This window comes from Equus quagga, chromosome 4 (genome assembly GCF_021613505.1).
Source record: "Equus quagga isolate Etosha38 chromosome 4, UCLA_HA_Equagga_1.0, whole genome shotgun sequence".
NCBI lineage: Eukaryota > Metazoa > Chordata > Mammalia > Perissodactyla > Equidae > Equus > Equus quagga.
This window is the reverse complement of record NC_060270.1, coordinates 29,870,705-29,897,328: the sequence shown is the minus strand read 5'-3', so window position 1 is coordinate 29,897,328 and position 26,624 is coordinate 29,870,705. Positions and strand designations below refer to the sequence as shown.

At 39.9% G+C, this 26,624-nt stretch overlaps 1 protein-coding gene across 5 annotated transcripts in view; it reads right to left on the bottom strand.

The window, feature by feature from the left end:
- Positions 1 to 3,848: 3,848 nt before the first annotated feature.
- Positions 3,849 to 26,624, bottom strand: part of ATP13A5 (ATPase 13A5) — a 108,988-nt gene continuing 86,212 nt past the window's right edge. For 4 of the 5 annotated variants that reach the window (XM_046658260.1, XM_046658261.1, XM_046658259.1 and 1 more), the window contains 6 exons: positions 25,731 to 25,803; positions 17,403 to 17,577; positions 14,803 to 15,005; positions 8,182 to 8,270; positions 5,854 to 5,934; positions 3,849 to 4,359 (listed from right to left, as the gene is read on the bottom strand). In XM_046658260.1, coding sequence (XP_046514216.1) covers positions 4,099 to 4,359; positions 5,854 to 5,934; positions 8,182 to 8,270; positions 14,803 to 15,005; positions 17,403 to 17,577; positions 25,731 to 25,803 — 882 coding nt within the window. In that variant the 3' untranslated portion in view covers positions 3,849 to 4,098. Of the gene's footprint in view, positions 4,360 to 5,853; positions 5,935 to 8,181; positions 10,887 to 14,802; positions 15,006 to 17,402; positions 17,578 to 25,730; positions 25,804 to 26,624 lie in introns of those variants that run through there. The other variant, XM_046658264.1, reaches the window with a different exon arrangement.

Sequence of the window (26,624 nt, the reverse complement as noted above, 5' to 3'; positions counted from 1 at the left end):
TCACTGAGCCAAGGAAATTTTTCTCCCTACTAGCATAGATTTGCTGTGGCAGCTTGAACAAAAAGCAGTAGCCTTTTGAGTGAGCCAGCAGAAAATCCTAACAAAATCACATCATATTTTGTCTTCTATAAATACTGTTTTCCTTTTCCCTAAGGGTGGCTATTTTGCCTTTTCCAGAGGGATGAAGAATTGTTTATATGTGATTTTGAAAAAAAGTTAAGAGCTCCAAATTGTTAGAGTTGACATCTAAATTCACATTCCTTTTCTGGTCAGAAAAGAAACTGGAAAATTCCGCATTTGGTTAGACAGTTTGAGGAACTTTGATTAACAAGCTATTTGAGGGTGCGCTCCCATCTCCTTGCTCCTTTGGAGATGGGGAGTGGGGCAGGAGAGGGGGCTCCTTGCTCCAGGTTTCAGATCCAGTGATTTCCCTGGAAGCTACTCATTTGTCAGGAGTGTGTGACAAGCAAAAATGGGCTGTTCCTTCTACAGAGTTACACTGGTCCCTTTGGATTTTGAAGTATTTCAAGGGTTTGACCCTTTTAACCTTAGCAAGAGATCATTAAATGTAGGTTTAAAGTGCCATATTTAGAAAACAATATCCATGTTACTTTTTAAGGCTTTTACTATAAATCAAGGGGTGTGGTGATTTTATGCTTGCATTTTATTGATTATGTGTTGAATGAAACAAACTGCTTTTTAATACCTTTCTGGTGGAATTCTTGTTGGCAGCAGGTAGGGAAAAGTGGATGCAGGTCTCCATAACCAAGATGTTGTAACATTACCCTACAAATCACACTAATGGCCAATGACATCCTTCTTGTGCCACCATTAAAAGCATGGCATTAAATAAAGAAAAAAGAAAAAGTTCAAGTAAATATTGAGGGGGGGGAGTTGCACAGTGAGAGAACTAGGAATACTGAGATGAAGTAACTAAGCCGAAGACTCAGTGGAAGTCTTGGACCTATTAACCTGATTTAGGTTTTCCCCAGGGAGCAGAAATTCTTTGCAATCTAATCGAAAGGTTGAGAGTAATAATAATAGGAGGGGTCGTGTGCTGCAATCAGGGCCCGAAGAGACTCCATCTCTCTTCCTTCCTTGTTCCCTGACTAATCCTTTCCTTTTCTTACGATGTCAACTCTGTCTCCAGATAACCCGCAAGCTTTCTCCTCCTCCACTGGTCCTCTGAGACCTGTGAGTGTCTTCTACCAGGTACCATGATGCAGAATTATCTCTTCATTTTTATTCTGAATTCGGTGTCCTACTCCTTTTATGTCCTGCTCTCAAGTAATAGTCAAAAATGAGCAGTTTTCTCATATTCACAAATTTGGGTGAGATTGGTAGCAGCCTACTGCGTTACCTTGCTCAAGGTGTGCTTACCTTTTAATAAAGGATGACTTCAGAGGGCAGATCTAAACCCAAAGCAGGAGACGTGGGTGTGGTGGAATTACATCACTGGCTGGTAGGACAGGGAGCAGAAGTAGGGCCAGACCTCTTGAGGCTCCTCAAGTCAAACCTTTCTAGAGAATTCTGGATGTCTGCACTCTAGAAGACGGTCCTAGCTGTCTGGATAACGTCACAAATGCACTTTTAAAAAAAAAAAAAAAAAAAGATTTTATTTTTTCCTTTTTCTCCCCAAAGCCCCCCGGTACATAGTTGTATATATTCTTTAGTTGTGGGTCCTTCTAGTTGTGGCATGTGGGATGCCACCTCAGCATGGCCTGACGAGCGGTGCCATGTCCACGCCCAGGATCCGAACCGGCGAAACCCTAGATTGCTGCAGCGGAGCTCGCGAACTTAACCACTCAGCCATGGGGCCAGCCCCACAAACGCACGTTTAAATGAAACTCAAGGACTCATTTTTCACATAGGTAGTGTTCAAGGCTATAGTAGTTTCCACCCTTAGAGGTAAGCTCACAAAGTTGGTCGTCAGTGTTCCCATAAAAATGGCCCCTCTTGATGATGGGCAGCTTATTCCTGACGTTTGTTTTTCCTGCAAGTGACCATTTGGTATGTGGCCAATGTCCATTGTGCTCTTATCAAACACTTTTCCCAAGACTGTTAAATGTTTCTCTGAGCATAATTTTAGCAAAGTCAAGTATAGAGTTCAACTTTATCACGTGCTACCCCCAAAATGATGTGTGAAATAAAGATCATCATCCATCAGATACTTAATAGGTTCCTGGGAAAACTGCGGGGGAAAGAGCTGTACATTTATTGAATCAAGATTTTTAAAAAGTCTTTTTATGCTATCTAAATGTCATAGTGTATCAACTGAATCTTCTCACTCTAAAGGTCAGATTACTAAATACAGTTATGTCAGCTCAAGAAACCTGAGCTACCATATTTTTTATGTTGACATATGTTTCTTTTTTTGAGGAAGATTGGCCCTGAGCTAACATCCATGCCCATCTTCCTCCACTTTATATGTGGGACGCCTGCCACAGCATGGCTTGACAAGCGGTGCGTAGGTCTGTACCCAGGATCCGAACCGGCGAACCCCAAGCTGCCAAAGCAGAACGTGCAGACTTAACTGCTGTGCCACCAGGCTGGCCCTGACATACATTTCTTAATCGTAAGCAAAATATCTTTTTATGTTTTATTGGTAGCTACTAAATTAGACACATTTTGAAAATTTTTCTTCTCCAAGAGCTGTGCACCCAAGAAAAGGTTAAAAAAGTGAATAAAATGTAAATACAGAGGGTTTGCTTTTATAGGAATTTGCCTTTATGTGCTGGTTCGTGTAACAAAGTGTGTAATACTATTTACAGTAACAAATTGCTCAAGTATTGAAAACACTTTTTCAATCTTAAGGATTTCGGAATTGTAAAGACATTATTGAATGCATACATCACAGTATTAGGCACATAATTGGCATTCATGGAATGGCACTGGTTATCTAATTTCCTGTGGTCCATTAAAGATCTAAGTTAGCAAAATTAGATTTGTTGTTACAAGGAAAGCCTCGTAGGTAATCTGAAATGTTCACGAGGAATAAATGTCCTCTCAGTGTCACGGTGGGGTTGATCTGTAGGAAAGGTAAGAGAGTACAGAATGTATTTGTAAAGGATGTACTCTTTTTAGTGATCATTAATGTGCATCTAAGAATTGATTTAGATAATGAAAACATGAAACGGAACTTAAGATTGTTTAGTAGCATGATGATTGTCATGCTTTATATACAAACATTATGTATGGGTCCCTTCCCCAGGGTTGTTTTGTAAGATGAACAATGCTGAGTTTGGGTCAACTTTTAGAGTTAGAACTTGAGGTTTTTGCCTGTCAGTAGAAAAGAGTAAATAAAGGCGTCATGCTTCTTTATGTGAAACATACATTCTAACAGTTCATTTCATTGCCTTTGTCATCTACTCTGGACCTTCTAGCTCAATGGCCCCAAACAATATACTTTGGGAGATGCCAACTTTGGTGGCGTCTGCTTAGATGTTAGCTGTGCCCGAGACCAGATTATATGCAATTAACAGAAACTTCCATCATTCTCCACTTCCAGACTTACTACAGTTAGAACTGAATTTTCTGAAGTAAACGTCCATTCTTGTTTCTCTATTAAAACCATACAAAAGAAGCAAAATGAGGAATTTTGTGACCTTGGAAGAAGATATGTACATAAATGTTCTTCGCAATGAATATAAGGTTAAGTAAACTTGTGACAATTTATTGAGAGGGCTTTTTCCCCCAAAATTCTTTTATTTCTGTCGATGAAAATAAAAATAGATGGCTGAAATCTTCAAAGGTCAACCTCTTCTTCGACTTTCCTTTTTTCTATTGATGTTCATACTACTAATTTCACTACTCTGAAAAGTTGTGTGCTTTAACCAGACAATGCTGTGTAAGGAGAATAAAGTTTATTAGAAAAACAGAATAATCCAAGAAATGCGCTTTTTCCCTCAATGGCAGAGGATACAGTCAAAATATGCATATTTAAGGTCCTTTGTTGCAAGCTTCAATACACTGGGAAGCCCCTTTGACCCCTCCGATGGAGAGAGAAAAGATAAGCGTAGATTATCATCACCTGTCCACAATGTTTTAGTTTCTAGGGGAAAAAGAGGAAGCTTGAAGCATGTCTGACAACAATTCTGATTACAGTCTGCTCCAAAAATGCTGTTCTGTGGCTTGGCCCTCCAGTTCGAGTTTTTCTTTTGGAATCTGCTCAGAGCTTTCGTAGCCTCGATTGATGTAGAATCCGTTTCTGCCGTCGTCTGAATAATCTGTCCTGTTTGTGGGAGGCCAGGTTGAGTCTTCTGCCAGCTTTTTTTGCCAGTTCTTATACTGACTTTTAGAATAGAATCCAAATTGTTTCTTGATCAGCAGCCAGAGCTCTCGATTTTGAAGGATGGCATCCTGAAAAATTAGGTAGAAAAGAAAATCAAACCATCATCCATTAGCCTGTATCCAGGTGGCTCACCGCCACACCCTGTTCCCCCAGGCCCCCCTCAGCCATGTGCCTATTGCTGCAGCTTCGGTGGCAGTGTCTCCCTGCGGTCCCCACAAAGTCTAGCAGCTCCCAGGGCTCTTTACCTTGAGAAGCAAGAGCATGCTTGTGTTCGCAGTAATCTGCAAAAGTGTACAGCCTTTCATTTCCACAGATTTTCTAGTTAAATCCTGGCTGGTGATTCACTTAGATTTATTTTACTGCCAGACTGAAATGACTACAAAATAATGTACTTAAAATCCAGAAAAGAAAAGAAAAGAAAAAAAGCACTGCTACCTGCCACATGCCACATAGAAGGGGTCAAATAATGGTTTGTTGAATGAATGGATGACCTCTAGAAATCAAATGGGTTTGCTTTCCATTTTCTGGGTTCCCTTCTTTTTCATGTTCACATGCACACACGATTTTTACACATTTATAATAATAGAATTGGTCAAATTTTGCATTCCACTTTGTACTAAACTTTCTGTCATATACAATTTGTGGCTACGGTCTTCTTAATCATTTTAATAGTTGTATAATATTCCTTCAAATTGCTGTATAACTTTATTTAAACAGCATCTTACTTTGGAACAGTTGAGTCAAGTCTAATATTTCACCATTGTAGATAATGCCTTGTACATTATAATGTGCAATTAATACATTGTAAATAATGCTATTGTAGATGTATGAATACCTTGTAGATTTTCTTTTTTGGGATTATTTTTTTTTAAAATATAGTCTCCAAAATGGAATTCCTCAGTTAAAGAGTGAGGAATTTTATGCTCGTTATATACAAGATATTTGTGCGTATGTTTTAAATTGGTTGATCCCTTTTCCCAAGGAACTTAAAGTACATGAATCTTTTTTTCTTTTTTCCAACTGTCCCTTAAAAAAAAATAGTACCTGAGCCTTTCACTGAGGAGGTAAAGTCATTTAGTGACACTGAGTAAAAGAGAAATGCTGTAAGAGAAGACATTCCGGGGTAAGAATTGACTAGCCTGAGCAATGGCTTCCCTACTCTTAATTAAGGAAGCCCTCCTGAAGACGTTTCTTCACTCTAAAAGCTCTCATTGAATTTTAGAGTTGGAAGGTCCCCTGTCTGGTCTTTACTAGATTATCGAGAATACTAGAAAAGTACAATACAATGCCTTCATGTGAGGCAAAATTAGACTTAATTTGGTATTTTGCTTTCTATGCTACAGATACTGAGAGCATTTCTACGCATCCTTCAAAGAATTTTAAATAATTCTCCAAGGAATTTCCCCCAAAGAGAACATGGATGGTTTTTACAAACACTTAATAACTATCACTTTGGGGGACAAAAAGCGGTGGCTCTAAAAATGAGCGTCTGTTGAGAACAAGACCCTTTATTTGTTTCTCTCTCCAGAAAAATAATAGGAGCCGTACAGAAATTACTTTACCTCTACCAAGAAGGCCACACAGAACTGAGCGAGGGCTGCCACCAAAATCAAAACTCTCCATGATGTTATGGTTGGGATGAACTGTTAAAAAAATATGCCATCGTTATATTTCGCATAGCTTCCACTTTGAGAAAACACGTATTAATTATTTAACTTATATATTTGTAACAACTCTCTGGGCTTGGAGGGTAGGCATTACTTTCTCCACTTTGCAGACGAGAAGGTCAGTACCTTGACCAAGGACTCAAAGCCAAGAAATGAATGACAAAGCCAGAATTCAGACAACTGACGGCTCTTGGCCTGTGCTCCCTCTACTGCCTGATGATAGATGTTGAGTAGACATGCCCTGGGTCACAGACGTGAGACTGGGCACTTTCCAGCCTGTGTGTCTCTCTTCATTTCTATCTTTTCAAATAGATGGGAAGAGAGTATAAGATTAAATTATTCATCTAGTAATATTATTACCTACAAATCTCCCAAAGCAAAATGTACTTGGAATTCATTCTTTCAGTAAAATTGGCATATAGGTGAACATAAGGGGACAGAGTTCAAGTGTGTTTTCATTGAAATTAGGTGAAAATTTTCTGACAGTATCTTCCCAGCTCTACATCTAAGGGCTTGATGAAAGTAGGACTCACCCATTCCCCTCCTTTCAATGATTAAAGGGTACATAGTGACGACCAAATACACTTCTTTAATAGGTGTGAGCGCCACAACTTCCGCTGGCTGCATCCATAGCAAAAAAATAGTTACACAGCCCCGCTTCTGACTCCCAAGAGCAGAATATGGATGACTGTGTAGGGGACAGAGCTGCACCGCCACCAGAGCCTCCACAGTGTCTAAACACTCGCCTTTAATTCTCATCTCGATTCTGAGATGAGTTATTTCAAAGTGACACTTTTGTTTCCCTCAAGTGGCGACAGCCTGTCTCAGGGTTGTGAAATACAGCACACTGTGTGCAAGGGTGGTCCGGAGGAGGCTGTAAGATGGGGCAGCGGGTCGGTTCGTAGCACAGACCCTGGCTCTTTCCCTCACTCTTGCCACCGCCCTCATCACTTCTCCATCTCTTGCCCTGGAAATCACCTGTCACACTGCTTTGGGACTATTTGCTTATGTGATGGTCTCCCCTCCTAGCTTCTGAGCTACTTGAGAGCAGTGACCACATCTTACTCGTCTTTGTAACCACAGTGCCAAGTACACCCTGGAGCTTCATAATGTTTCATAAATGACTGAATGGTCTAGGTTTTCATTTCCTAACTGCTTCTCTCTCCACAGCCTCTCTGCCGTCACAGGTAGCCTTCCTGCCATAATCTAATTAATCTGCTTCAATGTCCTGCTGAAAAACCTGCTCAGATATCTTCAGTGACTCCCTGTTGCTGGCTGCCTTCATCCATCCATGCCTTTCTCACACTCCACAGCACACGGCCTCCAGACTAGCCAAGTTTCCAGGTGTTCTGTGAAAGAAGCTTTGCTTTCGATTTTTATCGCTGCTGCCCTACATTCTTTTCCATTTCCGAGATAACTCCTTTAGCCCTCTCTGCTTGTCCTGGATGGGAACATCCCTACCTCTTCCCTAGCAAAATCCAGCCTGTCCTTCAGGTCCTAGATCAAGTTGCATGTCCTCCGTGTGAAGCCTCTCTTGGTAGCCACAGGCCCCAGAGAGAGCTCCTCCTTTCTATATTTTTCCCTTTTCTCTGTATCTTTACATTCTTTTTAAGCATGGGTGGCTTCAAGTGGCCATGCTATCATTTCTCTCAGGTATGGCTCATCTTTGCAACAAAAGTATAGACTGGAGGTCAAGGGTCAATCCTTCTCTTTCTTTTATTTCTCTCACAATGCTGGGTCCAATAACCTCTTAATAAATTTAATTTTAACCCTGGATCAAGTGATGTACTTTGAAATAAAACTCCCGATGCTCAATGTCTGACAGACGAAAATGATTGGCCTATGTGTCTACTTTTTCTTAGTCCTCACAACTACCTTATAAAGCATTTCTCCTATATGTTGAAAAACATTAAACTGGAAGAATTATCATATCAATATATTAATTTTATTGTGCTAGGATAACATAGAAGATTAAAGTACCCCTAGTCTTTCAGGTGTGAACAGGATAAATGTACCCAACTGATGATGCTAATGATATGAAAATACTCAGAGGCTAGCATCTGTGAGATCCAGATACGTTATTTGCCCTTCCAGCCAGCAGGAATAGCCTCACAATATTCAGTGGTTGGAGAGAATATGTTATAACTGACTTGCAAATTACAATGCAAATATGATCCCATGGCACATAGGAGTCACGCCAGGTGTGCAATGAATACCACTCACCTCCATTCTGCGGTATATATCTTGAAAATCAGAAAACTGAAGGAAAATTGTGAGGCCCAAGGCAGATATCAGCAGCAATGAGAATATATCTGAAGAAACACCAAACATTATTTTTAGATGCTAAAGGAACGTTTCCTGTAATTTGGCACACATTGCAGAATCAATTATCTCTGTTGGGCAAACACCGGACACATCTTCAGATGTTTTGATATATCCTCGTATGTTTTAAAATATGGTCTAATGCTTACAAGACAAAGGTACCATCTTAAAATCTCCCCTCGAAAGGCTGTGTGTAGAAAGCTGCTAATCGAACGCTTTGTAGTAAACTCCATAGAGGAGTTATCTCAGCTGAGGAGTCCTGGGGGCTGGGACATCTTGCAGTGAGCAGCCCAGGAATGGTCCCCAGAGAGGCCCTGGTGCTTTATCGCTGTGTGTCAAGTGAGTGCATGCATGGATAAAGAGTCGGTCCTCTTGGCAGCATCTCATTCTTCTTTGTTGCCTAGGGAAGAAAGCCCAGTGGTCTTTGATTGACATTCAAGGCCTTCCAAAGCTGGTTCCAGTCAGCCTTTCTAAACTGATCTCCGATTGCTCTTCCTTGTGTGTCATAGGAAAGTTAAACCGCAAACCTGCTGCGTCCACAGAGGCCCAACACCTCCCAGCTTCTGTGCCTTTGTTCACACCATACCCTGTGTAGGTGATGTTCTTCTTGTCTTGGCATATTCCAATTTTTCTTAAAAAGCCCAGTTCAAATGCCACTTTCTCTTTAAAGAGTCCTTCATCCTCCCTTACAAGGTTTTATTCCATATGGTGTATATCACTCCCTGCTTTGCATGATCTTCATTTATGTACCAACTAGATTGTAACCACTTGAAAGCGACTTTGTATGTTTCTCTGAGACTCTGAACTTAAACAGTGTGTGAGAAACTAGCACGCGCACCTCCTGGGTTCTTTGTCTCCAACTTGGCCAAATCACTTTGCTTTGGGAAGCTAAACTTCCCAGGATGCACTGTGCCATTGTCACTGTTCTGATCCCCTAGCCCTGTCCACTCCCGTGTCCATCAGAGCTTTCACGCACTTTGCAGATGGTGCCTTATAGTGCTTTTTGATAGGATTAGCATGTTCAGGCCAAAACAGCGGCATTTAATCAAGGTTGCCATGGTATAAATGATTCTTACAATTCTCGAAATTTATAAACAAACTAGGTTTCCTCTTATACTCGCTCTTCTTCATTCATTCTAGCGTTGATGGTCTACTGACCCCCAACTCTATATAGGTCTATACCAAGCAGAAATCAGAGGCAACTGCCTCTCTCTAGCAGGCCTTATGTTTTTAAGCCGCCAGAGCTGTTTTCACCCTTGGGCACCTACACCCACTCTCATATTCATCCAAGCCTCATTTTATGTATACAACTAGATGCTGCACCTCCAGAAGAATACCCAGGCTTGCTTGGGAGGGTGTGAGGCGGAGAGAAGAAATGCAGGAGCGGCATCTCCCAAAATAAAGCAATCTGAGCAGCTTGGTGATAAGAAGCCCCCAGGAATGGCTGTGTGTATTTTTCATTCATTTCCTTGTTTCCAAGTCCCAGCGACCGAGATGCGGGGAAGAAGATGATGCTCCAAATGTGCATCCCGATGAAGGCCTGGTACTCACTAGCATCAGAACTGAGTGCTGTGTACATCACCCTGTCCTCAGACTAATGATCTGAAAAGCAGGCCAGGCTAGTGCACGAATGCGCAGTGCAGAAACAAAATTATAAGGCTGTCGTCTTTAATTCAGCTCCTATTGGAAAACATAGTGAAGAACTGAAGTGAATGTTGCCCTCCTTGGTTAGTTGCTATTGATGAGGAAACTTGAAAGAATGGGGCCCTGTTTGCACGGGTGGTTTGGGAAGCCAAGTCCTGGCCAAGCCACTATAGATCGTTTTCAGATGAGGAAAGTGTTAGTGAATAGTCACATGTGTTTCCATGAAAATGTAATCTGTACTTTTTCTATATCTCATCATAAAGTTGCGCTTCTGTCAAAGGCTGTTAAGAAGGGTAAAGACCTTCCTGTTGTAGCAAAATGAAATTGCTTGTATATTTTAACACTAGTTCCAAGGACTTCTGGCTTGTAACCTTGAGAGAATATGATCTATTATAAGATTATATTTGTTAGAATATTTTTATGAAATTTTTTCATTTAAAATTATCAGTTATGTTTGACGTAAGGGTTTGAGTTTACTCACAAGCTGTATGTCACTACAAGGTAACTAATTCAGCTCTAATTAACTCAGTTTATGTAAAAGGACTTTGTAGCTACTCTTCAAATTAAAGTTCCAGCAATGTCATATAACCTCCTTGTAAAATATGTTTGCAATAAAAAAAGGACTATAAGAGATTAGCTTTAAAACATAAAACAGAATCTTGATTTGTTGTGACAAGAGCCAAGGGCATTATCAAACATTGTATCAAAATTAAGAAAAATTACAAAAAATTCAGGAGGAAGTTAATAGAAAATATAAATTGAAGAAGATCTTAACATGTTCTCAAAACCTTTGACCAAACAGCTATACAAAAAAAAGGAGGGGCCGGCTCCGTGGCCGAGTGGTTAAGTTCATGCGCTCCACTGCGGCGGCCTAGAGTTCAGATCCTGGGTGCGGACATGGCACTGCTCGTCAGGCCACGTTGAGGCGGCGTCCCACATCCCACAACTAGAAGGACCTGCAACTAAAAATATACAACTATGTACGGGAGGTTATGGGAAGATACAGCAGAAAAGAAAAAAAAAGGGAGGAGATGAGACAATATGAAAACATAATTCCTAAAACTGGCTTAATATAGCAAATGTATATTTCTAATTTAGGAATAGGAACGAGACTTACTTTCCTGATATCTATGCCTTATTTAGAAAATTAGATATTAGATATTAGAGTTTCTGCCCTTTGATGTACAAAACTGTAGCACATTCTCCAAAGCAGAAATTTTACAGGCTAGCTTCTCTGATCATGACAATAAAAGGAAATTATTAACCAAATTCAAATGAAAAATCCCTCCTAAAATACAAATCAAAACAAAATCCTAAAAATCTGTTGACTCAAAAAAGAATTCAAGTCTGTTGTTAAGCTATTAAGACAAAGAATAGTAGGAGAATGAAAATAAATCCCTTATCACTTGAAAATTAAAAATCACTATTCTGAAAACCAGTGAGTCAAAGAGAAAATTCAGTCATAATTAGAGACCTCTGAAAATGTAAAGAATGTAATCCAAACTACAATTATTGTGAATGCTTTTCTAACTTCAGAAGAATAAAAGACAACATATAAATTATAGAGTCAATTCAAATGTTAAAAAAATTATTAAAGTAAAAAGAATGGAAAAAGCAAAAATTAACAAATTAGAAAATAGAAAGCATACACAACTATTAAGTCTGAGAGCTAGCTCTTTAAAAAAATGGTAAAAATACATTTCTGGCAAAAATAAATGAAAAATGACACATAAAATTAGGATGAGAAGATATTGAAAGAGTCGTAGAAGGCATTAAAAATTATAAGAAAGTACCACCCAAAATCCTATGCTAAAGCTTGATAATCTCAATGAAATGGAATTATCTGGGCAAAAAAATTGTTATTTTAGGGGCAGACCTGGTAGCATAGTGGTTAGGTTCATGTACTCTGCTTCTGCACCCCGGGGTTCGCAGGTTCAGATCCTGGGTGTGGACCTACACACCACTCATCAAGCTGTGCTGTGGCAGTGTCCCACACACAAAATAGAGGAAGACCGGCACAGATGTTAGCTCAGTGACAATCTTCCTCAAGCCAAAAGAGGAAGATCAGCAACAGATGTTATCTCAGGGCCAATCATCCTCACCAAAAAAATATAAAAATCATTATTTTGAAGAAACATTTAAAAAGAGGATAATCTAAATCAATCCTTACAGAACTAATTCTTTCAAAAGAAGGATTTGGAACCAGATGATCTTACTGGCTTCCTGCAAATTATCGAAGAATAGACCATGTCTATTTATAAAATATTTTTCAGAGGAAAGAAAAAGTCCAAGAGTTTCACATCGAATACCCAAACTTAGCAAAATGCTGTATAAAAAACTTCAGACCAAGCTTATATAAAATGTAGATATTAAAAAACCAATAAGATTCAATTCAGTAAGAGTATAATCCACCACAGATAAGTAGGATTTGCCCAAGAGAATGAAGATGACTTTTTAGTTATTGATGCTGTCTGACTCTCATCGACCCTGTGGACAGCAGAGCAGAACCCTGCCCAGCCTTTTTGCACTATCCTCTCGCCTTCCAGTGCTGTATCAGACCGTGTTCCACTGCTATTCACAGAGTTTTGATGGCCAGGTTTTTCTGAAGTGGGTGGCCAGGGCCTTCTTCCTAGCCTGCCTTAGTTTGGAAGCTCCACTGTCCACCATGGGTGACACTGCTGGTATTTGAAATACTGGTGGCATAGCTTTCAGCATCACAGCAACACGCAGCTGTCACTGTATGGCAACAGACAGATGGGTGGTGTGGCTCCTTGACCAGGAAACGAACCCAGTGCAGCATTGAGAGCACTGAATCTCAACTACTAGACCACCAGGGCTGGGATGAAGACGATTTAATAAGTTTATAATACAACACATTCCAGCAATAGATCAAACGAGAAAAAAGTATAACCATCACAGGAGGTGATGGAAGGGCATTTGATGAAATACGTCTCCCATTCTTGATTGTGAAACATACTCTGGATTGACTGAAAATAGAAGGGGTTCCGTGATGTAGCCTGCCTTGAACCAACATTCAAAATCATATTTACAAGTAAAAACTACTACAAGTATTATTATCAAGAAGTAGAACTATTTGCTTTCACCACTGTTATTTAACATTGTCTTGGGAATTCTGAACTCTATACTAAGATAGAAAATATAAAAAGGTATTTTTAGCTATTGGAAAGGGAAAAGGAATATTATTACTTGCAAATATTAATAATTATCTTTCTAGAACACTGAAGAATCAATAGCAAAGTTCAGAAAGGGGTCTGTATAGAAAATAAATGTAAAGAGCATTAAAACTTTCACATGTATTACTGAGAACCACATAGAAAAAAATGGGAAAAAGTCATTTACAATATAAATAAAAATATTTAAAAAACATAGAATTAGTTTCTTAAATAAATGTGCAGGAGAAAATTACAAATATTTACTAAGAGACGCCAAAAAAGCATGAATAAATGGAGAGACATGACATGTTCTTAAATGTGATGACTAAATTCTGTAAACAAATGAATTTTCCCAAAGTATCAAAATCCCAAAGGTGATTTTTCTTGGAGCCTGACAATTTGTTCTAGAGTTTATCTGGAAAAATGGACAAGAAAGAAAAGCAAGAAATTTTTGAAAAATGAAGAGCGAGGATAGACCAATTTTATTACTTATGAAAACTTATAAAACTATAATTTTTAAAGTACAGTGATAGATCAAGAACAGGCTGGCATATCAATGAAATGGAAAAAATACTCTAGAAACTAATTATATATAAATTAATATGTAAGCATATAACATATATAGTTTTAATTAAAAAATATAATATAAACTATGTTTATAAGAAAACCATAAATATACATAAATATAGGTATGATAAAAGTGACATTACATTCAGTTGACGAATAAATGACCAAAAAGAATATTAAGTAATAAAATCTGCCAGGAAAACTAGTGACTAGTTGAATAATCTAGTTTGTTCTGTATGTCAAACTACATGCCAAAATTAACATTAGTTTAAAAATGTGTTAAAAGAAATAACTAGGGCTGGCCCAGTGGCATAGTGGTTAAGCTAGAATGTTCTGCTTTGGTGGCCCAGGGTTTGCAAGTTCAAATCCCAGGTGTGGACGTACACCACTCATCAAAGCCATGCTGTGGCGGCAACCCACATAGAAAATGGAGGAAGATTGGTATAGATGTTAGCTCAGGGACAATCTTCCTCAAGCAAAAAAGAGGAAGATAGGGAACAGGTGTTAGCTCAGAGCCCATCTTCCTCATCAAAAAGAAAGAAAGAAAGAAAGAAGCAAGTAAGTGACAATCTGTCCGGTTTTGTAATATGAACAAACTCCCTGTGCATAAAGGCAGTGGAAAAAAATTACAAAGGAATAAACAGCTCATACAAATAAATAAGAAATATAACAGCAAATCAATAGAAAAATGGATAAAAATGTAAATAGATAATTCAAAGAAGAAATGGCTAAGAACATGAAAATATGTTTATCCACACAGGTGATCAAAAAAATGCACAGAATGATTATAGTAACTTGACCCATGTTATAAAGCTACTAAGAGGTCAAGTTGTATTTGAATTGGTAAGGCTTTTACAAAATATCTTGACATCTATGCACGTGCTTAAAATCACTCTTGATGACTCACAATAGGGCAGGATTCATGTGAGCATTCAATAACGCATAGGCCTATCTGCCAACGTGCAGGTTTCTGCCTAGGGGCTCGGCCACCTATGAAAATGACCATTCAAGACTCAACTTCAGAATAATGCAATTGTTTCCTTCTCAGCCCATCATTCCACCAGTGAGCCGCAATGCTGGGGAGGGTGGGAGAGGGGGGAAAACATTCAAAAAGAAAACTTAAACTTCATATACTTACAGTTTGTGTAGATGGGTTTTCGAAATGGCTTTCCCTTAGAAAAGATAAAGGCTACTGCGATACAGTTGATGGTGACAATGGGCCACAGTGTGGTGCTCTCGAAACTTAAAACTGAACCAGGGTTCAGAGTTGCATTTCCAGCCCAGTTTCTTTCCACACTCCCATTTGTTGAGAAATTACTTTGGTTGTCCAGAAAGCACTTACTACAAAAGAAACACCAATGGTTATGGGACTTTTTATTCTATTTTTATCCAGCTGGTGGGAAAAAAAATAGGTAATCACTACTACCAGACTGCAGCTTTCCAACTGTTGCAGCCAGTAGCTACCAAGACATATTTTGTTCTCCTCTTGCAATGACAGAACGGAAATAAAATTCAGGAAGTCGAGGCCGTTCTTCACCCAGCATTGCATTTACAACGAGTGATGTGTCTTGGAAGGGCTCGTATGACAATTTTCTGTGGAGTTCCTTTCAATTCAAAGAAAACGAACTCTGTGCGTGTGTGTGTGTGTGTGTGTGTGTGTGGTGTTTTCTCTCTCATAGACTAAGGTAAGCTTCCTCACTTGGGTCTTGAGTTTGAATCTGCCCACTCTAATCCACTCTCCTCACACAACGGAAGGCTCTTCCTGAGGACCCGAACGTGACGCTCTCCGGTTTATGAGTGGCTATGGCTCTGTTTTGCTAATAAATTACATTCAAACTTTTCAGGCAGGCCCAGGAGACCTTCGCGCTCTGGTCTCAAGCTACCTTTCCAACCTTATCTTTTGCCCAGTCCTCCCAGGCTCCTTAAACTCCAAACATATAGGAATATTCCCTGTTCCCCAAATATCACAATGCGCATGTCAGGAGTCAGACGCGCTATTGCCTCTAACATCACTCCATCTGAACCAGCTTTCCATTTGCTGCCAAGTGTATCCAGCGCCTCCCTTTCCTCCCTCTACTGCTGCATTTAGCTCATTGTTTTGTAATTATTCGTTCATATATTTTTATTTTCCATCCCTGGGATGAGAGTTCCTTGAATTTGGAACTTTTCTTTTGGTTTTCTTTTTCTGTTTTACTCATATTTACAACAAATCCTTAGCACCTAGCCAAGCGATGCCACATAATATTTCCTCAGAAAAATATTTATTGAAGATGTGGGCTTTCCTAATCCTGATTGATCTGCTTACAATGTTGATTTTTTTTTTCAGTAATCAAATCCACAAATGAGATTTCATGTTCAGCTTGAAACTTTTTACTACTATTATAACTGTTTATAGATAAAATTCATTTCTCAATTGTGAACTCAAATGCAAGACTTAAGTCTTATTATCCTTGGCTCCCTAGGGTCCCAAAATGTGCTTTGCATACAGCATATGTTCAGTTAATGTTTGCTGAATGTATCAGTGAAACAATCAGTAGTCACAAGGCATTCTTGCACAAAGGGGACAGACAGACTAGAAGGCCTGTATTACAGAGTTTGACACCAAAATGTATCTAACCCAATATACTTACACTGCAGATAAAGTTGAGGACTAGCATGGCATAGCCAGATAGTGACAGAGACTACCCATCCATCCTCACTCTTCTGGCTACACCATGTTGTCTTCTAGATTCAATCAGAACTTTGCTTCTCTGAATATATGCACTCCAATTTGGGGAAAAATCTGGTTTTGAAATAAAAATGAATTCTACATTCCAAGGAATAAATTGAATTGCTGACTTTTGGGTCTAAATGACATGTTAGACATCATTTGGTAGTTTTCAATCTGTCTTTCACTGATTCCTGGGACTCTGATGCCTTCAAGATCACAGTGGAGTGAGCAGGAGTTTCCAGAAGCCCTACTTCAAAAGAAGCAGCTCTTTTCTGGCCTTTCCTTGCGGAGGTCGGGCAGGCTTTGTCAGAGAAAATGAAGTTTGAACATCTGTACTACAGTTCACCTCATCTTACCCTTAGTTTACAGTTAAAGAAATTAAAGCCAGGGAGATGAAGAGACTTGCCCTGAGTCTAGTATTCAGTTCAATCAGAATAATGATACCATCACGTCACATTTTAATTTTAACATTCATTTGAAAACCCCAAACTAATTTAAGCAAATTTCCCTCGTATATCAGGGGCCAGCTACTACAGCCCTTAGACCAAATCTGACCCAAATGTTTTTGTAAATAAAGTTTTGTTGGAACACAGTCGCACCCACTTGTTGACATAGTGTCTGTGGCTGCTTCTTCATAACGATAGTAGAGCTTGGTAGTTGCAAAAGAGACCATCTGACCAAAGCCTAAAATATTTACTAGCTGGCCCTCTCTAAGAAGTGTTTGCAGACCCCTGGTCTATACGATATCCAAACCACCAGGGAATGAATACGATCATTCAGTCAACCAGCTGTGAGATGCATACATGAACAACAGGTGTGAAGATATTTTCCCACCCTCTTCACATCGCTTACCCCAGGACTCCACCCATTAACTGTGTTCTGTGTTCTTTCCAGTCATCAGCCTTTTGCAGTGTGGAGACACAACATTTGTTAATTAAAATTTGAGTGTATCCGTTCAAACCAAGTTGTACAATGTCATTGGGTACTCACTGTATCACCTTCAGAAAGGAAAACTAAGTGGACTTTACCTGTATCTGTAGACTTCACAATACCAGGGCTGCTGCTTCACATAGAGAAATGCACAGATCTGCACAATGCAGGTGAAACAGACATTCAAAAAGACTGAGAGCAGCAGAGGAGGAGACAGGAGATGTCCTGCTGGTCGGTATGGAGCCAGGTTTGGGTAGGCATGAGTTGAACTCACTGAAAGATAACGCATTTTTCCCATTGCAATTTCATTGTTGAGAATGAAAGACTGAGCTGCATTTTATCTTAAGTCTTGCGTTGGGCTTCAGACTCAGTAACATGAATCAAGAGTTTACATCTAGGTAAGCACATTGCCTAGCTGCACATCCAATGCTACCAGCCTTTACCTCTTCCATGCTTTCGTTTCACCTTCAGAAATGAAAAATAATGGTTAAAAGTCCTGTAATTAAAACATTTATGATATTGCATGATGCAAATATTTTCCCCCACAACCAGACTGACCAGGAATGATATGTAAAAGAGGAAAATGGCCTTCCACATAGATTAGCAGTACTGTTTATCTCAATGATGATGAGAAAGTGAGGAGTTAAGATGAGGAGAATAAGGAGGCATCTAGCTAGACTAATCTTCAAATGCTGGGAAAGTTTTTTTAAAGTATTCACTGTATTATTTGTTCAGCCAACCTTCTCTGAGCACTTTAGTGCACCAAGATAGATGCTAGAGGTGTGCTCTGTTCCCTCCTGGATAAGTGTGTAAATGGAGAACTGCTAGGATTTATTTTTTTTAATTTAAGAGGTTTGCAATGAGCAGAGACTAAACAGAACAACTACAGAAGAAATGACTACACCCTTCTTAGAAGCCATATTTTCTAACAAGTTGATGAAAATGGAATGTTCTTTACTTCTTAGGGCAGAGCAGGAAAAAAGCATGGGAAGGTCAGGAATTAGACACATCACATTTAAAGATTTATATCATAGTCATGTTTCAGTTCTTGTCTTCATATCTGTCACCTCTTCCCTTTTCATGGCTTATCACTGGTTTCTTTGATGTAAGGAAGAAAGCAGGATGTGTATGCTTAGATTTGCATTCATGCTTGTAGGGGCAGGGCTGTGGGGAGTGGGTGTCCTGTTTGGGATAATAAAACTCTAAAGTACGTCTTCAGTTTGCTCAATGTGTGTTCTGGGGTAACCACGGAAACTCTTTGCTACTTCATTTTCTCATGCATAAAATGAATGTGTTGAAATGTCTAAATGTTCTCCAAAAGACTCTTCCAATTCATTTATTCTAAAGCTCTGTGACTATCTAAGGCTTCATCTTTACCAATTCCATCAAGATTTCCTCAGGAGGGTGCTAGGCATGAGGCTGTCAGTTATGCAGAGATGAGAAGGACATTTCATCTGCCATCGAAGAGCCTGAAGTCCAATGGAAGATGCAGATAGAGTGTATAATAAAGAAGTTGGTTGCCCTTTGTCCCAGGTTTCTAGGAGGTTCCCTCTAAATCCCTGGAATAAAGAATTTGACTGGCCTTTTTTCTTTGCTGAGGAAGATTCACTCTGAGCTAACATCTGTTGCCAATCTTCTTCTTTTTGCTTGAGGAAGATTTGCCTTGAGCTAATATCTGTGCCAATCTTCCTCTGTTTTGTATGTGGGTCACCACCCCAACATGGCCACCGATGTCTGCACCTGGAAACTAAACCCAGGCCACCGAAGCAGAGCACACCGAACTTAAGCACTAGGCCACAGGGCCAGCCCCTAGAATTTGACTGGCTTTTATCCCCAGTTTCTGGGATGTATTCTCTAAATCCTTGACTTTTTCCTGAGTTGAGAGGAGTGTCTTTATTATTCATGGTGGGCTTTGATAGTTTGAACTAACAAGATGACTGATGCTGGGCCCAAAGAAATTTTGTGCTAAGATGACTCAGGATGGGAGCAGGTCATGCCAAAAAGACCAACTGTGTGATTAGATGGTTGGGGCTTTAAGCCACTTGATATCAGCCTGACCTTCAGATAGAGGAGGAGGGCTAGAGATTGAGTTCAACCTCATGGCCAATGATTCAATCAATCATGCCTACATAATGAAACCCCAATAAAAACTCCAGACACCAAAGCTCAGTTGAGCTTCCCTGTTTAGCAATACTCTTCCTATTTTCACACGTCGATGTGCCAGGGGCGTGAGGCAAACTGTCTCCCCAGGGAGAGGACAATGGAATTGTTATGTTTGGGACCTCTCAGACCTTGTCTTACATGTCTCTCCCTTTGGCTGGTTTTGATTTGAATCTTTTTGTTATCACAAAATTGTAATCATATGTCTAGCACTTCTCTGAGTTCTGTGAGTTGTTGATATGAATTACTGAACTTGAGAGGGTAGTAAGAACCTCCAAATTTGTAGCCAGCTAGTCAGAAGTGCAGGTGGCATGGGTACCCCCAAACTTACAGCTGGTGTCTGAAATGAGAGCACTCTTGTGGAGGCTGTGCAGCTTGTGAGGTTTGGCCTAATTCCTGGGTAGCTGGTGTGAAAAGTCTTTGCATGGGCACACAAGAAAGAGACATACAATGTGGGCTATGGTCAGTGCCAACAATGAGTGCAAGAAGACCATGCTCTGGGCTGCAGAAGGTGGAAGCTGCAGTGCTTGGAGTTCTCTTTGAGCTCCAATATCCAAGGTAGAGTGTGGCCATAGAGGTCATAAAGAGGCTGTGGGTAGGGGAGAGAGGTGCAATTGCATCTCTGTGCATCTGGCTTTTAACTTTTTGGTCTTCACTTTCTCAGAAGCTTATTGAGTTTCTGGCTTTTCTTTTATACAGGGACAGTGGTAGATAGTGAATTATTGGCCTCATCATGGCAGAGTGTACTTTAATATCCCTTAATTTTGGTTTCACTGTGTGATTTTCTCTGGCCAAAGAGATGTCAACAGAGGTTTGCAGCCCGCTTGCATGGCTGGGCTTTCTGTGATACACAATGAGAACATGCCTGGGTCTGTCCATTCAGTGTGGCCCCAGAGTGAAAAATGTGGAGCAGGCCTGAATCAATCCCATAGCCTTACCTGTGACCAACTGATCTACATCCTAAAACAGAGTGGCTCAGCTGAGCCCACCTGGATCACCTGAATGACAGTCAACCTACAGAGCAATGAGTGGGCATTGTAAGCCAATGACTTTTGGGAGAGGTACGTTATGCGGCATCACTGCGGCAATAGCTGATTGATACAGAATTCTTACATAAAGAATATCTTAACTTTTTCCATATTAGAAATTCCTAATACTTTCTGACAGGGAATTTGTATACCTGACTAAAAATAAAAACAATGACTAGCATTTTAGGGCCCCTGATAGGTTCCAGAGGCTATGCTAAGTGTTTTAGAAACGTAGTCTCTATGTCTTTAAAAAATAGTGCAAAAATAGGTATTTTATCTCCTAGTTTACAGGTGAAGAAATTGGGGTTCAAAGAAGTAGGGTCCCTTGTTTAAAGATCACAGTTAGTGAGTTTCAGGGTGGTGATATAAACTCAAGTTTGTGTGATTGTGAACCCCATTTTCTCTGCTCTACAGCGTATTACAGGGGGATGGATCTTCTGAATTAGAAAGGATAAAATGGGGAGCCCTGAAGTATAAGCTTGGATAGCATATTGTTTCCCAGCAGCCAGAAGAACTTTTCTGAATTGTCCAGGTTGCCTTAAAATGATAATGATATGTGCTGTCAGATTGCGTGCAGAGGAATGAAAACTCGTGAATTGTTCTATTTTGTTCTGATTTAATCACTCTTTCCTCTGAGTTGCCACGGCACCTTACTCATATTGCTGCTATACGAGGGGGCCTTGCAGTAAATCTAGTTGTTTACACATGCACTCAGCAGACTGTGAGCCCTCTGAGGGAAGGAATCCTCTCTCATTCCTGTCCTTTACTGAACCTCACCCAGGGCCTGCTGTATGTGAGGACTTAGCAGATTCAAATTCTATTCTCAAGGTATAGTTTTTAATCATTCATCATCATTTAGATATAATGTAGGTGTGCTTATCCCAAATAGTTGGCTTCCTTTATATTATGGACATTTCAAGTCATGTACGTTCAATTTCAGGAGGCTCATGAACTTACCTAAACTATATGCAAAATGTTGACTGTGCATCCTGAGATTTTTAAGGTGAAACAATCTATATCCTCCATTAGATCCTCCAAGGGGACCAAGACCCAGAAAAGATTAGGAGTCATTGAAGCACTGATGGGATTTATGTAGGAGATGTGTTGACATAATGGATGAGTTCCCTCCGACAGCCTCCTTCCCTAGGCACTGCCTCCTCCCATATTTGGGGTGGTTGGCCTAAATGGAGGTGAATTACATGATGCCACCTTCATTCACAGAAATGATTGGCCTAGATCTGGGCATCTTACCCAAGTTAGGTCAATAAATTTTCTCTCCAGAAGATTTGCAAATGAGACACTGAGAGGCTGAGTTAGTTAGCTGTGGGAAGACAAGCAGAAAGGTTATGGAGAGTCAATAATAGAGTCACCATTTAGGGTCATTTGCAAGGTGAATGAGTAGAAGTGAGATGAAACAGTAAGAACAGAAAGAAGAAGAAAGAGACAAGACAGCCTCTTGGAAATAAAGAAAGCAGGCTCTATTTTTCACCCTTTAATGTTCTGGCCCTTCTCAGGCCCAGGTGCTTTTGAGTTTCTGTTCTCAGATTTTTTTGTTAAGAATTATATTCTTAAGCATCCCCTTTCCTTTATTTTGTTAATCTAATCTGAGTGGATCTTGTTGAAGAGAACAGAGATGTAGCTAGAACAAATTCCTTTGGAGATGGCTTCTCTACCTATTAGGATCAAACTGGACTCCAAGACATGCATTTTCTTAATTGGCTTTCCTGGATTCATCTTACTTTTCTCCTTCATTTTCCCTTTAATATGTGCTATCTTGTCTTATTAGTGCCTTTGTATGTTGCCTTAAAATCTTGTGGGAAAAAGGCAGGGTGTGCATAGATAAGCAAGTTAACAAATCAAATATGTGATGGTATTGTCTTTGTCCTGTACTAATTAAGGCTTAAGGTCGAAAGCCCTAACCTGGAAGTGTAGGTGCCTTGGTCAGAGTTATTTTATACTGATCACCCCACTGCCAGTGACTCCAAATGTCTATTTGAATGTCCACAGTTCTCAGCATGGTAGTCAAAATTCTGTGATCTGACCCAACTCACCTTTTCAAATTTTATCTCCTGCTGTTTCTTTTCACAGACCCTACAGTGAGGCCAAATTGAAAAGCTCATGCCCCCTACTTATCAGCTTTCTCTTGCTCATGCTGGTTTCTTCTACTTGAAATGCCCTTCTTTTAGTAAAAGATATTTGAAATCTATCCATCCTTCCTATTTTGGTACAATGTTACCTCTTCCATGAAGCCACTCCCAGTATCTCTCTCTTTTCTCTATTGCCATCTCCTCCCTCAGCCCAGATTATCAGAAACAACCTCTCCTTTCTCTGAACTCCCAAAGCTTCTGTTGTTTTCTGCCACTCACTACTTTCCACCTGCACTTCATTCATTCATGTATGTGAATCTCCCACTAAGCTCTTAAATCCAGCAATCAGCTTTTTCATGCCCCAGGCACCTGTGTGCCTAATACACAGTAGGAGATGAACATGTCTAGGGGGATGTTGCAGGGGTTTTTCCTTTTGTCTGGGGAATTTTGTTGAGCCTTATATTTGAGGCAATGAAGGGTAAGTATGAATTTAATGTAAAGAGAGATGACTGCCATATCTCCAGTGTACCTACAAAGTGGGATCCATTCTGGTCCTTCAACTGTAAGCATGTCCCTGCTCCCCACAATTACCTATGTACAGACTATATAAGAGAAAACTACAGAGATTATCAAGAGATTCTTTGAAAAGAATTGTTAGGAGGAGCAGGAATTGTGGTTTCTTTCCCAGCATCACCCTAAACCAAATGAGGGGAGGTCATAAGAACCACTTTAGGAGAGGACCGAAGTGTTTTTGAGAAGGAAGATGGGCTTGCTCATTCTCCCGTTGCAATATTAGAGGGAAGAGAGAGGGGGCAGCAGTGAGAGCAACCTATACATCTACTATATGGTAGGTCAAGTAGAAGCTATGGGAATTAGCCAGGCTAGAGCTGTCTTGAAAGGAATCTGCCCAATGGGGCAGTCTTCTGGGGCCCAGTAGTAGAAAAGGGCTTTGTGGTATGTACCACTAGAAGGCAGTTGCTGAAAGGAATCCTGAGGAGTCAGAGGGAGAGAGCACCACCCAAGTCAAGGAGTGGTCTAGTCCAGACCAATCTACAGGGAATCTCTGAAAAACCCAAGAACTAGCCAATGAGCCCCATGCAAATTGCCTGAATGTAGATGCCTGCCGTGTTAGAGGGCACTTGGCAGGAGAGAATTACAGCAGCTCCACTAAATAAAAAGTCCTTTGCTCTTCTTGCTCTCATCTTCGCTGAAGCAGGGTTAGAGAGTAGGTCACACAACAAAAGTAGAGACCATGGCTTTCTCTCCCACTGCTTGCTCCAAGCCATAGGGCAGGCTTGATGTAGGGGAAGCAAAGCTTTAAAATGAATGAAAACACGAAATGTTAATTTACAATACTTGGACTTTTCATATCTAAAGAGGAGATCATTTTAACATGTGGAATTGACCAGGAGATGATCTGCCTATGCGGTGTCTGAGCTTGCAGGGGTAGAAAAGCAAGAGTGTTTGAAGGCAGAGGATAAAAAACAAACAAAAATGGCTGTTTCCTGATTCTGTTTCTCACCTTCAGCAATCTACCCTTAGTCCAGCCCATTTACTGAACCAGCTACACATTTGTTGAATATTAGAAAAAGTGTTGTCATTCTGATAGAACATTATGCCTCTGGTCTATCAGCCTTCTGAGACTGTTTTCTCCCACTGGTAACAATGGTTCTGCCTTGAGTTATTCTAACTCTCCTTCTGAGCCCACTCTGAGATGAGAGGCTAAGTTTCATTGGATGACCAACCGTTATGAGGGTCAACAGGCCATTGCCATGGGAAAGACTAAAGTACACCCACCACCATGGGAGTCAAATTCATAACCAATATCATAGAATCAAGTGTGTAAAAGCTCAAAATAACTTGCTCAAGGTCATCTAGCAATTCTGACCAGCAAGGCTAGGACTAACACTCATGTATTTGGATTTCTAATCAAACAATCCACTTGTACACAGTCTAATTCTTTGCAAGAGCTCATCAAGTTAGCCAGTCATCTCAAAAGAAGAAAAAACCAACAGGTACAGTGTGACATTATTCATCTTGCAATGAGCACTTACAATGTGTGATGCACTGTGCTGTACACTTTCCATGCTTTATTTTATCTGATCCTCACAACCCTATGAGGACATTTGTCAAAGGTCACAGAGATAGGGAGTGATGGAGGATGGCTGTGGCCTTCACCTTCACACTACTGCCTGCTAGTTTAGCTCTTGGAACTTCCTGGTGCTCTTTTTCCTTTTTAGCATCATTGACCATATTCAGAGGTAAATCATGCAAATTGCTTAAAAATATCCAGCATTGCAGAAGCAATATCATTGATTCAAAATTATCCAGTCATGAATATTAATAACATGTAGAAAAATATTTTAATGGGCTATGAATAGACTTTTCAACCCTGAGAATCAAAATTCATATTACTTATGTCTCTGGTACTAGTAAATTTTATCATTGGGTTGATATAATAAACGATTTCAATATCAATTTCATATTTTAAGATGCTACATGAAATTCTCAAGGTTATTAATATCCTGCCTTGCCTGATATTTTATCTGTTATTTTTCATAGCACTTTCACTGTTGAACAAGGAAAAGGAGAGGACTATGTCATTCTTTTTCTTTGCTCTCTGTTGAGACAGTCACCTTCCTCACTTATTAAGGGTTAGTATGAAGCCCTGAGTTCCTTGATAGGAAATGCTTTATCAGTGTCATCTCAAAGGAAGGAAATGAGCAATAGCTGCTGTAAGCCACACCTTGCTTTTGAAAGAATTCCACTAGAATAAAATGCTAGCATTTGTTCTCACACATCAAAGACCTAGCAAAAATCTGGTTTCATGCCAATGTGAAGCAGAGCTGAATAATGGAAAGTGACCTTTGGTTTTAACGATTTCCCTTTCCAGATTTATTGCACATTTTTCTATGTACAAGACACAAACCTACAAAGAACTCAAAATACGTTGACAATTTTATGAGGCTAAGACTCCTAAAATTTGCCATCAAGATATTTTAATGCCAAGTCTGAGAACTTGAAACCTCAAGTTACTCCCAAAACCACTTTCAGAAAATTCATATGTGATGAGGTGCATCTTTCTCAGAGGCTCTTATTTGTATGATATGGATGAACACAATAATATAGTTTACTTTGCTAAAGAGCTTACTTGTTAAACAGACCATCAAGGTAATAGCAACATCTTGCATGAGATACTGGTAATTCCCAAAGAGTTGTAGTTGCTGAAAAGGAAAGAAAAGTAAATATGTGTTGATTCTGCCATTATAGCATTTTTATCATCACCAACACTCCTTTTGAAAGTAATCAGGAAGCAACTGTTTTTTTCCTCTCCTCTTAAGGAAAAAAATGACTTATCTAAGATCTTTAGCATCTCATTGGATAGAATAAAACCAGATCACTGTTCTCCCAGTGCTTAACTTAATTCCAGATTAGCAACGAGAGTCAGTCAGTTGGGACTGACTCTCCTACTGGCCACAGTAATTCTGGCAGCTGTAGTCTCAGCATAGATAGTCGAATTCTCAATGTAAGATTTTGAAGCCTGAAAGTTCCACTGGGAACCTCAAACTTAAAATTTGAAGTCAAGTTCTCAAATCATTCAGCAGATGTTTCTCTCCATCCTCATCCCTGGATGGAGTTCACAACATAGCTCTCTTGGAGTCCAATCACTTTCACAAATTGAACAAGTGCCCATAGCCCAAGTAAGCCCATGGCAGACTTCAGTCTGGTACACCTGCCTTCCTAAGATTAGTGTAGACAGAGAACTTCTTTGAAGGTCACATTTATGGGGTTGAAGTATTTAAACACAAAAGGCAACCTATTACTCTCTGGAAACTTGCCTTGGCAATACCTTTTGCAGCCAGGTCTGTTTATCTGCTTCATAGCTGTTGATGGAGCACTAAATTATAATCCAGTTCTGAGCACATTACAGACCAGATTTATGCAAAATGCAAAATATTTCTGGCCTCTTAGAGAATGAACCCAAAACCCGGAAGTTTCCAGGTGAAGGTCCTTGGGGTACACTCTTATTTTGGTCTAGACCATC